The 13869-nt window shown below is 35.0% G+C and overlaps 1 protein-coding gene and 1 pseudogene across 1 annotated transcript; both read left to right on the plus strand.

The window, feature by feature from the left end:
* Positions 1 to 1413: 1413 nt before the first annotated feature.
* Positions 1414 to 10790, plus strand: LOC141504113 (uncharacterized). Its single transcript, XM_074208949.1, has 4 exons — positions 1414 to 1569; positions 3541 to 3713; positions 7039 to 7257; positions 10542 to 10790. Exons 2-4 carry the CDS (start codon positions 3567 to 3569, stop codon positions 10788 to 10790), a joined length of 615 nt encoding a protein of 204 aa, XP_074065050.1. The 5' UTR covers positions 1414 to 1569; positions 3541 to 3566.
* LOC141504112 (acyl carrier protein, mitochondrial pseudogene) lies at positions 1577 to 2379 on the plus strand (annotated as a pseudogene).
* Positions 10791 to 13869: the final 3079 nt, after the last annotated feature.

A 13869-nucleotide genomic window follows, 5' to 3' on the forward strand; every position in this document is an offset into this window, starting at 1 on the left:
AGATGACCAACTTCCAGGTGAAGAACCAGCCTATTGAGAAGGACTCTGGCAAGAATCTTACCAGTAATGAATACAAGAGAAATACCCCTGTGATTGTCACAGGAGAATCTATTCCCTTTGCCTTTATAGAAATGGATGATGAAGGCAACCTTGAATTCTTGGGGGGATAAACTATTCATGCCATACAACCTGGAAAATTTCAGTCAATTTTTAGATGAGCAATACATGGGCACACTCATAGATAACACAAGATCCAATAGACCTGAAAGACAAACAGTTCTTGTCACAAGAGAACTCAGCAGGTATGGTATCCATATAGCAGCCCTGAGTGAAACTAGGCTGGGAAATAAAGGCCAGGTTACTGAAGTCAGAGCTGGATACACATTTTTCTGGAGGGATCACAGTGAAAGGGAACACTATGGAGCTGAGGTATGTTTTGCAATCAAAACTGTTTTGCAATCAAAACTAATCTAGTCAACATTCTTGAATGCCTACCAAAAGGCGCATAATAATCTGAATGACAGCCTTATGACAATGAGATTACCACTTCCAGGAAAACGCCATGCCACCATCATTGGTGCCTATGCTTCCACCATGATGAACACTGATGAAGTTAAAGAAAAATTTTATGAAGACCTGGAGATCCTTATCATCAATGTACCCAAAGAGGACAATGGAAGGGTGAATAAGCATATACATTAGTTTCATGTTACATTAAGCATTTAAGATTTTTGTTTATTTTGTTTTGTTTGTTTTTTCTAATGGAAAAATATTTTTTCACAGGCAGAAAGAGCCAAAACATAATTTTTACCTTTTCTTGTGTTTTGAATGTTAATCAGCCAGTTGGATGCTTTTTTTTTTTTGAGAAACAATTTAGTGAAACTACTTGGGGTTTTAATATGACCACATGAAAAGCCATTATATCTGACTGATAGACTTCCCATCTTCGAAAATTCAAGTTCTCCCTTCTCCATGAAGATTTTCTTGATCCTCTAAAATTCATATAATCCCTCTTTTCTGAATAACCATGGCATTTTGTTTTGAACTCTCTTTGTCACCAATTATGCTATGTATCATAGCCATTTGATTATCTTATTCTCCCTAACTTGATTGAAAGCTCCTTGAGGGCAAAGTTATTTATACAACCTTAAAGCTAGGAGGGTTTCAAACATATTCCACTCTGTACTTCTTATTTTACAGATGAAGAAACCTCTGATGAAAGAGAGATGAAGTAAATTGTTCGTGTCCCCACACCTATTAATGAATTATAATTTGAATCCAGATCCTTAGTGTTTTACTCAATTCTGAATATCCAGCCACTAAGTGATTAATAAATATTTGTTGTATTGAATTGAATGCCACTAAGTGATTAATAAATATTTGTTGAATTCAATTGAATGCAAGTGGTCCTGTCATTTCATCCCTGGGAGGTCACTGCTCAGCAACCATCTCTTGGAAATGTAAACATTCTACATTCTACAGGCACAGCAGTTGCAGCTACTTAATGAGATGCGCAAACCCTTCCCAGGATCGGTCTTAGATTTTCATTTTTCTACTTTGCCTGATAGGGTAAGAACTTCTCACTTCATTTATCTGCTACATATAGCATAATACTTTATATCCTACATTCAAGCCTTTATAGAATTTTTAAAATTGCCTTAGAAATAGTTAAAAATAAGAGACATACAGCCATCTAAATCACAGGATTTGATCTTCAAGCAGCTTCCTGATTTTCTAGTTCTTATAAATGTAGAGTCATACTATTGTATTCTTGACATTATACTTCAAAGGCTCTGAATTATATCGGGATTTATCTGATACATTTCTTTGTAACCTTCTTTTCTTTTAAGAGTGATACTGAGACTCGGGTCAGCGTAGCCATGGCAACCCGTGTCCTCTCGGCCTGTGTCCGCTGCCTGCCCTCGGCCTCGGCGCCCCCCTCCCGCCCCCGGAGCCCCCGCTCGCCTTGCTTCGGTGTCTGGGTTCGGCCGGTTGGCGGGGTTTAAGGGGCGGCGATGGCAACGGGGTTTAGGGGGCCCGATGGTGGCAGGGTGGCGGAGAAGGCAGCCAGAGGCTGTTTCAGGAATATCCCCACAGTTGAGCCACCGATATAGTGACATGCCCCCTCTGACACTGGAGAGCATTTAGGACTGTGTCCTCTGTGTCTTCAAACTATATGATTAGATTGACTCAGAAAAGCTTTCAGTCTCTTTCCATTTCATGAAAGACCTGGGGTTGGATAGTTTGGACCAAGTAGAAATTATAATGACCATGGAAGATGAATTTGGGTTTTAAATTCCTGACACAGATGCCAAAAAGTTAATGTATCCACAAGAGATTGTAGATTACCTTGCAGATAAGAATGATGTGTACCAATAAACTATTTTTTTTTTAAATTTTAAAGAACTCGGATGATCCCAACCAGTGTCTGAATGTGAGAACACATTAAGATACCGTTGCTGCTTTTGCCAGACTATTTCTGTTGGAACTATATAAGTTGTCTAAATATGTGTTGACCTTTAAAAATAAACATACAAAATAAAAAAAAAAAAGAAAGTGATACTCTGTTTCTCTCTATTAGCTCAGGGATTGCCATTAAGCTTCACACTCAAGACAAAATCCCAATTTAGACTACATAATTCCCAGATAGGATTATATATTTCTCCCTTCTCATCCAGCAACTTTTACATGACTGGCAAGATTTTGTTATCAAGAACTTATTAACTAGAGCAAAGATATAAATGACTAATGCAATTCCTTTCAGGTATCACTTGTTTTAGTTACAAAAGTCTACCCTAATTTAAGAAGAACCTTCTATTTTGGGTAGAAATTCTGAGGGTCTTTTTTCTCTTCTCAGATTGATTCTTTTATGAAGGCGAAATAGTCTATCTTTTTCCTTACTTCTTACCTAACAATTTTTACTGAACGTGTGTTGTCTCAGACAAAGTGAGAGCTGCAAAAGACCTTGGTTTAAAATGCCAAGGTCTCCCAGTGCATCTGCAGTCATCTCATCATCCTGATGTCTGTTTTATCAGTAAACTCTGATGACTCTGGAAGAGAGAGTGAGGTTGATGACTTAAATCTAATTTACTTGGAAGTCAACACTCTCCTGACATCACTGGTCCTCTTAAGAACAAAGAATGAAAAACAATCAAGGCCTATAATTCAATTGTGTGGGTAAATATAATAATTTAACATATAAGATTCACAAATTATTCATATTATATTTTATATGTAGGTGGCTAGATGGCACAGTATACATATATATATGTACATATATAAATATATGTATAGACATATATAAGCGTATATATAAGCACAAGTTACTATAAGTCACAATCTAATTATTGTGTTTTGATTACCTCTTTAGAAACAAAGCCCACCTTCAGGTATCACAGTAATTTAAGCGGGCAACTCCTATGAGAACTTGCTAAATAGAGAGAAAGAGACTGCAGTAGAACCTATCTGAAGGTATTAATATTGACTCTAGGTGGACCTTGTGATCACCTCATCAGTGACACATATATTGGCTCCTTGCAGAACCAGACGGTTCCATTTATGCTGGCATGGAAGATCCTCATCAGTTTGTAAGTCAATCAGATTCAGGAAAGTCTTTTGCTAATGGAAGCAAAGACCAACAAGAGACTATGATACCAAAAGTGCAGCATCCATCATTTCACCCATCTTGGAAAAATCGTGCAGTGATGGGTCAGGTACTCTGTTTTTGTTTTTTTTTTTTCCATCTAGTTTCCTAGCCTTTCCTTCCTAATACTGTGCAGTAGTTTTCCACAAACTTGTTTGGGGTTTTAGTCTATGCTCTCATTGAAACAGAAAAAAAATGTTCTGTTGGATCTCCATGTTGGATGTCCATCTCCCCATAACTAAAGCGACTGTGACTTCCACAACTCCTTTTCTTCAAACCTTCTTGTAAAAGTCATTAGAATTAAGATTCTTTGAATCCTTGCTCAGATATGATCTTTGATTTTATTACTAACAACCCTGAAACAATTAATAATGAAACATTTTCTTCCAATGAAAATTAAAACAGAATTTTAATTTTTTAATTTGAATTTAATACTTATGATGTGTTATGTGACAGCCTCTAACTACAGAGATAGCCAGTTATTATAGACTCATTCACTTCATCAATATATTTTTAAGCTAATATTCTAAATGGAATGACTAGAACTCAACAATAAAATGTCCTCTTAGACAAGAGGCAAGGAAATAAGGGGTAAAAAGTCTGAAAATGTTCTCTCTATTTCTCATCATATTTTATTTTACATTTTTTTGCAAGGGAATGGGGTTAAGTGGCTTGCCCAAAGCCATACAACTAGGTAATCTTTAGTGTGTCTTAAGTCTAGTTTGAACTCAGGTCCTCCTGTCTCCAAGACCAATGCTCTATTCACTATAACTCTAAGCTGCCCCCAACAATCAAAATTACTTTTCAGAATTCTTTAAAACCATTAAAACATCTTAGGTGACTTCAAATTTGCAACATATTATTATTATTATTATTATTATTATTATTATTATTATTATTATTATATTATATTATATTATGTTATGTTATGTTATATTATATTATATTATATTATATTATATTATATTATATTATATTATATTATATTATTATATTCCAATATAATAAAACAACAATTAAGAATACCACACAAATTACTACCTTGTACAAGCAATCCTTCCATTCACACATTATTCATGAACCCACAGAGCTATCCCAGAATGGGTCAGAATTTTTGATATTTTACTTACTGCGCTTGAAAGACAATCACATGTTATTCCTAAGTTACAGCAATGCAGAATTTAAATATCATATATTCACAAGATCTAACTAAACATTGCAAATATATTCCCTTTGCGCTTACAAAACAATTTGACATAACTGAGAAATACAACTTACTCATCAATACGTTATCTGACAGTGGGACTACACAATTGCTATTTGTTCAAAGCCCCCACATCAGCTGTCTACAGTTACCAAAAGCAAAGTTCACATTCTTAGCTTCTTTAAAATTGAACATAACATTGTTAATTTACATCAAACATAAAATTCTTAATTAAACACTTCATTTCCCTTAGAACACGAGCAATGTCTCCACTGCTATCTTTAAACTTTTATCTCCCAGACCTTTTTACCCAGATCCTCGAAGGATCCAATCTCATACACATGATAAATTTAAAACCCCAATGCAATTATAACTAACCTTCTAACAGTTTAGTTTGATAAAAGCTTTCGAGTACTTTATACAAAGAATCCAGTATTCACATTCCAGAAACTCCATCAAAATAAAAATGTAATGAACTAGAGTTTTGTCCCAAAAGAAATCAGTAAATTTCCCTGATAACATATGTTTTCTTCTTAGTTTTATGTATGTATGTGTGTGTAGATGAATACATACACATGCACATATTTTCTTCTTAGTTAACCTAATACCACTTTCCTTTAACTCAAAGTTGTTTCGATACAGTTTAAAATCCCAAACCATTTTAATAATCTAGGTTATTATTTAATTCCTCCCATTCTGTACAAATTCGGTCAGAATGTAACAAAACTAATAACCTTCTTTTAAAACCCTCACAGTGATTACCAAAACTCCAGTTCAGAAACATGGTGAGAGTCATCACTCTTAGGCCATATAACCAGAGCAGAGACATTCATTAAATATTATGTCCTTTCAATAAATGTAACTCCTAACCCATGGATTTTATTCTCTTCCTTTTCCAATCATATATCTTGCCTGCGGTGGGGTCTCTTTCCTTTTAAGGCTTCAGTACTTGATATCTCATGCCCAACCCCATGGCTGGGTGAGGCACACCTCAGCCAGATTTAGTTTAGAGTTCAAGTCTTAACCAGTTGGCAGATAGGATCAAGGCTGCCTTGCCTTCAGTCTACCACACCCTTCCCCCAATCCAGGGAGAAAAGAAGGAATTTTTCCCAAACAGTCATAAGAATAAGGAATCTTCCCTACTATGCCTTCTCAATCTTTTCCTTAAAAGTTCTTTCTCTCTTCTAACCAGTCCTTAAACCACAGTTTTTTTTCTCTTTAACTCAACCCACCAGGACATCTACCACCTCAGTGAGCCAGTGGCTGCCTTGCTCCTCAAGTGTGGAGGCAGCCATCCGCATTAAAGATTTTGGGGAAATTCCTGGTGAGGGAACCCCAAATCTCCCTCCTTTAGGACACCCTTTTATTCTCTGGCCTCTCCTTCAGGATAAATCTCCCAACTGGAGGACTTCTCAGCCAGTTCAGGGTGGTTTTGACCACTGATGCCACCCTTGAAATCACTTGTTTATGTCCCTTCTACTACAAGACATTTTGTTTTTGTTTTTTGTTTGTTTTATTTTAGGGGGTTTTTTTTGCAAGCAAATGGGGTAGTTTCTGTTTTTTTGCCAAGAAAACTCCAAGGATAAAATCCATGAGGTCAAATACTGTTGGACAAGGCTAAGTGACAACAACAGCAGCAGCAGCAGCAATATAAAATAGCACTGAATTTTTTCTAAGAACCTGCGATAACCAATGTCAGGAGTACCTGAGTTCAAATCCACCCTCAGATAATTTATTACCTACCTGTGTGGCCTTGGGCAAGCCACTTAAGCCCATTGCCTTGCGAGAGAGAGAGAGAGAGAGAGAGAGAGAGAGAGAGAGAGAGAGAGAGAGAGACTCTCAAGATAGGAGTGATGGGGCCATTATGATCAGTTTTCTGGGCATAGTTCTCTATTGCTCTTCAGAATGAATGGATCAGTTTACAACTCCACCAACAGGGTATTAATGTCCTAATCTTCCCACAATGTCTCCAACAATGATCTTTTCCCTTTTTCTCATTTTAGTCAGTTTGATTTCTGAGGTGGTTCCTCATAGTTGTTTTAATTTCCATTTCTAAATGAGATGAATTTTGCAAAGTACTTAGCTCAGAGCCTTGCTCTTACTAAATACTAAGAAATGTCTGTTCCCCCCTTTTTATTTGCTTTTTAAATATTAATGCCAGAATCATAATCGTTCTCTTCCTACCCCTCAGGACAAAACCATTGAAAAACTCCAGAAATCTTTTCAAAGGCTTGAAACAATTGAAGAGAAGCCATCTAAAAAGGTGACCAATTTGAAAACAACATTAAACTACACTGAGCCAGAAGCCAGAGAGGACAAAGAAAGTGCCTATCAGAAGCTGGAAGCTCTTACTAATGAGCTATATACAGTAAACAGAGAAATTGAAGCAGTAGTAAAACGAGCAAAAGAGGTACTTTTTCCCCCGACTTTCAAAAAAGAGCCTTTCTATTAAAGTAATGTCTAAAGAAGTAGTCACAATTTAGCATTGTGATTAAAAAACAGTTTCTCATATTTGTTGCTTAGGGAATTATAGTCTCATTCAATTACTGTGGAAATCTTTATTTTTCAAGGATTCATTTTCTCTCATATGATGGTTTACTAGAAAACTGTTCTTTCTTCGTTTTAAAAAGTCTCCATAAGATATTGTATCTTTAGATATGTTCCTTAATACCTAATTCAATATTTATTAGACAGCTACTGACAATAGTCAGTACCAATAGTTTTTACTTGAGTAAATACAAAAGCAATGAAATTAAGTACATTTTATATTAAAATATATCATGATACTCAGTACTCTTCCTATGCACTCATTATGCCTAGTATTATTCAATTCAACAAACATTAATCAACTACTCATATGGTCACACTGCATTTTACTAGGAGAATATAAGGCAGCTGGGTGGCCGAGAGAGTTCTGAGCGTGAAGTCAGGACTTATCTCCTGAGCTCAAATCTGGCCCCAGATACTTATTAGCTAGCTAAGCAAGTCACTTAAGCCTGTTTCTCTCAATTCCTTATCTGTAAAATAAGCTGGAGTAGGAAATGGAAATCCCAGTGGTGTCATGAAGAGTTGGATATGACTAAAATGACTGAACAACAGTGGGGCATAGCATGTAGATAGATGAGCAAATATAAGGCAATTTGAAGGGGAAGTGTGCATTAACAAATGGGTTTTGTAAGAGAGATACAAAAAGGAACTTGAAGATTTTTGAGAAAGGAGTGATAGAGATAGTGATAGCCTTAGGAAGACTTATTTTGTGAACTATGTCAAGGATAGATTGGAAGAGGCAACAAATGGAAGCCAGGAAACTAATTAAGACTCTCTTACACTATTGGAGATGATGAGGTTAGTGGTTGCATGAATATAGACAAGAGGATGCAAAACAAATTTTGAGGCTAGACTCAACAAAACTTGGCAAAGGACTGGAATTCAATTGTTTTTGTTTCATACAGTTCCTTCTAGATTGTACACTCCATGAGGAGTTTCTATACAGGGGTTCCAAAAGTCTGAATAGCTTGGAGATTTTGCAACTTATTCTCAGCAGTGCAATCCAAGACAATGCCAAAGCACTTGTGATGAAAAAAATGCTATTTACCTCCAGAGAAAGAACTTTATGGTATCTGAATGCAGATCAAAGCATACTGGGTTTTTTATGGTTTTTTTGCAAGGAAAATGGGGTTAAGTGACTTGCCCAAGGCCACACAGCTTGGTAATTATTAAGTGCCTGAGACCGGATTTGAACCCAGGCACTCCTGACTCCAAGGCCAGTGCTTTATCCACTACACCTAGCCGACCCAAAAGCATACTATTTTCCACCTTATTTTTTTCATGGGTTTTTTTTTTCCCTTTGGGTATGTGTTTTTATTTACAACATTACTAATATGGTAATATGTTTTGCCTCATTGAACATTTATGAGCATATGTATCAAGTTGCTTATCATCTCATGGAGGGAAGAGTTAAGGGAAGAAGGGAGGGGGTAAATGAATGTAAAATATTGCCCTTATATGTAACTAGGAAAAATGTAGTTTTAAAAGATAATCTTTTTATATTATTTTTATTATTAAAACTTAAAACTACCATAAGTCTTTTCGAAGAGACTATATTTACTATAGTAAAAATTCTACTATTGGGCATAGAGTAAAGATGCCTAATGAATTTTGAATTAGATATTATGAAATATGTGTGTGTATATATATATTATATATAATATATGTTTATATTATATATATATATATATATATATACATATGCAATATCATTTTAAGGAGACTTAATATCAGAAAAGAACACTTTTTGAGGAACTTGGTTAAATGCTGGTTTGATGTTCTATGTTACCATTGTTCATAAAAAAGTATCTCTCTTGTGGAGTTGTCTTAAATGAATGTTAAAAATCCTGTGCCAATGATGCCAGGAACATACTGGAGAACGAAATGTCAAACCTCCTGTTTTTTTTTTTTTTTTGCCAAGAAAACTCCAAGGATAAAATCCATGAGGTTAAATAGTGTTGGACAAGACTAAGTGACAACATCAGCAGCAGCAGCAGCAATATAAAATAGCACTGAATTTTTTTCTAAGCACCTGCAATAACCAATGTCAGAATGCTGCAAAGTCTCTAGAAAGTATTTAAGATTGATTTATAATAATCATTTAAGGAAAATAAATAATAACTGCAACCTAATATATGTTCTTCTTTTGTGAGGCTCAAGCTCTCTGAGAGGAATATTTGATTATCTGTTCTCTACTACAAATATTCGTCATTACAATTTTAAATCTTGAAAACTGATAACTTTAGGGAAATATATTTGAGGATTGAAATTTTTCTATCACCAAGTATCATGTGATAAATTCATGTTTATCCAATGATTATTTGAATGATAGTAGAATATTTTTTCCTTGTATATTAGTTTCATTAACTTTGACTTAAGAAAAAGATAATATAATTGAGTTTATTAATTGCTCTTCCCCTTGTTTGCCATTAGGGGGCGACCTTATAATAAAGGAAAAATATGTCTTAGCAAGTTAGCAGACAAATGGAAACCTAGGTCATAACGATGTTAGTAAGAATAATCATGAACTATGATTTGGATAAATTTCCAATTAAATATCTCTGGGCGTCAGTTTTCTCAAACATTCTCTCATTCCACTCTACCCCCAGAGTCCTCCCCAGTTTTAAATCCTATAATCCTCTGGAATTAAATAGTATCTGCCTCGTACCAAAATAATAACAAATATTCTTTGGGTGACCCACTGTGGCTTATAGTCATTGCAAAACTTTTACTGGAAGTTAGACAAATTTTTCTCAATGCTTTTACATAAACTTTCATGGTCCCTCTGCTCCATAGATCTATCTGGGTAGATACATTAATGTGTAAGTTAAATTACCCAGAATTTATTGTGCTAATGATGTGTCAGTCACTATGCTTAACATGGGGAACTTCAAGAAAGGCAAAAGACATGTCCTTACCCTCAAGCAGCTTACATCCTAATGTGGGAGGCAACAAGCAAACAATTATGTGCACAATTCAATCTTTTATCTCAGATAGTAATGGTAGGACTGTTTTTGAGAGGGATCCTTAGAAATGTGTCCTTCCTTAACAGGGAATATTTGAAGAACTATTGTGGGATTGTAAATTTTTAGTTCTATCCATAAGGCTGGTAGTAAAGGCTCAAATACTTGCAATTTCTCTTTTCAGTCTCCTTTTGACCCACCCCTTGAAGCAGACTCTTCTCCAAACTCCATGCTGTACTTCAAAAGGGGAGCTAACTCAGTTCATACTGACTTTGCAGGCCTGCTGGCGAAAAACAAGACTCTTCAAACAGAGGTGTGTGGATCCTTTACAAACAGAATTTTCAGGGAAAATTATTCCTCAATAAATGTGGGAAAAAATCAAGCTGATTACAATTTCCTAACAATTTTTTGTACTATGTTATTGGGAGTATAACTTCTCACCATGGTTTTCATAAGACCTAAATCTCTCCAAAGAGAAGCTTTGAATTTTGTGAATAGTGAGGTGGTCTTCAGGTAGAATGACATATCCTGAAGAAGGAACAAACGGCTTCTTGGCAGGCATGAACCAAATAAAAATAACTGACAAGTATGTAGAGCTTTAATTTTGTTAGGTGTTCCAAAGCGTTTAAGGTCTAAAACTGCACTAAGACTTTTGGAATATCCTGAGTGGAACATTATATAGGCCTACTACAACTTTATCATGTAAATACTATAACACCCTTTGAAACATTAGGAAACTAAGGTAAGTGATTGACCAACGATGTCACAATTGGTGTGTGTTAGAGATGTCAACTGAACTAACTTTCTGTCCCCGTACCCAGCACTAATCAATCATATTAGGCTGTCTTTCCTCACCAGCCTGAGGAAAATAACCAACTGAATTTGAGATAATCCCATGAACTAGAAAGTATGAATACTCACTTCTAAATTTTAACTGTATATCAAACATCTACTTCTATCAGTGAATGATTTATTAGGTGAAATAGTAATATCAACAGATAGAAAAAACAACAAAGAAGCTTTTCTAGGAAATATTGTGCCTCTTGTTTCCTGTTATAGAAAGGGGGGGGAGTTGAAATTAATTATTAACTTCAATTTGCAAAAATATAATCTGACATCTGGGCTCATATTCCAAGGAGATCAAAGACAGAAAAAGCAGCTAGGTGATGCACTGGATGGATTCCATGGCTTAGAGTTCAAATAATAAGTGCTTGAGGCTAATTTTCACAATACATACAAAGTGAATGTGTTTACATATCATTGGAAAAATTTTTTAATTAAAAAAGAGACATTTGAGATCAACAAAGTCTAAAACCTTAACTCCTTTTCCTTAGAGTTCTGAACCTAGAGGAAAACTCATCTTCCCCAAGTTCAAATCTGCCCTCAAATATTTAGTAACTGTGTGTAACTCTGGTTCACAACTCTATTTGCTTTTTCTGTACAATGAATTGGAGAAGGAAATGGCAAAACATATTTTTGTATATTTACCAGGAAAATTGCAGATGGAGTCTTGAGGAGTCAGACATGACTGATTGCTTGTTGATTCTGTTGTTCATCCTTCATTCCTTTGAAGAAGACCAATGACATCAGGAGGGTGATGTCTTGACTTGCTAGTGAATTGATTTTAAGTGAGGCAGAGCAATACAAAGTCATTAACTCCAGAGTCATCACAGATCAGGGGGCAAGACATAGGTCAGGACTGGAGGAGATCTTGATCTTTTTAAACTTTGTCTGAGATAACATCAATTCAATAGCTAAATGTTAGAACAAGAACAAACAAAAACAATAAATGTAAAAATATGCAGTGTGGAACTTTTGTATGGTAATATAGAGCAGGAAATAAAATAGATATCTGACAATTGGAGAACGGCTCAATAGATTAGAAAGAAACAAAAAATATGAAGATTTCATATCCACATGGGAAGACTTAAATGAACTGTTACAATATAAAGGAAACATATTTAGGAAAATAGTGCATATGATGACTTAGAATAATATAAACAAAGAACAATAAAATTGAATGTTGTGTAATTACAATGACCCAGTTGAACCTCAAATAAAAATTGAGAATATGTCCTTCCTTTCTTTCTTTGCAGGGGTTAGAGGACTATGGGGGTATAATTTTGTAGACCTGGTTGATAACATTATTTGTTTTGTGGAACTGCTTTTCTTTTTCTTTTTTTAATAGTTGCTACTAGGAAATGTTCAATGAAGGTAGGAAAAGATAATGACAAATTAAAAATTAATTTTCTAAATTTTTATTTTTATTTTTTATTTTATTTTTGCAAGGCAATGGGGTTAAGTGGCTTTCCCAAGACCACACAGCTAGGTAATTATTAAGTGTCTGAGGCCGGATTTGAACTCAGGTACTCCTGACTACAGGGCTGGTGCTCTATCCAATGCGTCACCTAGCTGCCCTTTTTATTTTTTTCTTTTATAATATTAAAAGTTTTAAGACATCTTTTTGAGACTCAAAAGAATGATGATGAATGAAGTAACCAAGGTCTGCAATATACAGGTATTCATAGAAATACTTTAATACCTTAAAAGTGTATTTGACCATTTTTATTTTTGGTCTGTTTCCAGGGAGATCTGAATTTAAATCCTGCCTTAGACACTTATCTAGCTGTGTGACCTTGGGCAAGGTTCTTAATCTTTTCTCTGTTTCAGTTTTTTAGTCTAAAAAAATACAGGTAATAATAGTCCTTACTTCACAGGGTTTTGGGGAAGATCAAAGGAAATAACATAGTAAAACTCTTTGCAAACCTTAAATGCTATATATAATGTTGGCTACTATTGCTGCCACTTTCAGCTGTCAACCAGATGCAAATTCTTGAGATATTATTGCCCAACTCTTCCTAGGATCTCATCTTACCAGTCACATTCATGTGATCCTACTTTTCCCTTCTCACCAATCCAAAATCAATAGTAATAAGCAATTCTCTCTGTATCTTTATGCTATTTACCTTTAAAAATATTACTCTATTAGCTTGGATAGTTAATAATTGATTATATTGTTTCATTGTATTAATTATCCAATTCCTTTTAAATATAACTTGAAAAAGGACAGTAATTGGACAGCTAGGTGGTCCAGTGGATAGTGCACTGACCCTGAAGTCAGGAAGACATGAGTTCAAATCCAACCTTAGACACTTAATAATTACCTCTCTGTGGGACCTTGAGGAAGTCACTCAACTCCATTGCCTTGCAAAAACCAAATAAAAGAAAAGAAAAAGGACACTAAGTACCATGGACCAGTTATGTAAGAGAGAAGTGATTGTTACATGCAAAATTTTTCTTTAAAAATCATTGATGTCATTTTCTGGAAAGCATGATAAAAAGAGGCAAAAGATAATGTTTCTTAGCCTCAATTTCCTTATAAGCAAAATGATGAATTTGGACTTATCTCAAAGGTCTCTCTCTTTTTAAAAAAAAAAATTTCCAAATTTATGAAAAGATAGTTTTCAACATTCATTTTTGTAAAATTTTTCCCTCCCCATGCTAACATGGGA

This window comes from Macrotis lagotis, unplaced genomic scaffold (assembly GCF_037893015.1).
Source record: "Macrotis lagotis isolate mMagLag1 unplaced genomic scaffold, bilby.v1.9.chrom.fasta BILBYCTG115, whole genome shotgun sequence".
Classification (NCBI taxonomy): domain Eukaryota; kingdom Metazoa; phylum Chordata; class Mammalia; order Peramelemorphia; family Peramelidae; genus Macrotis; species Macrotis lagotis.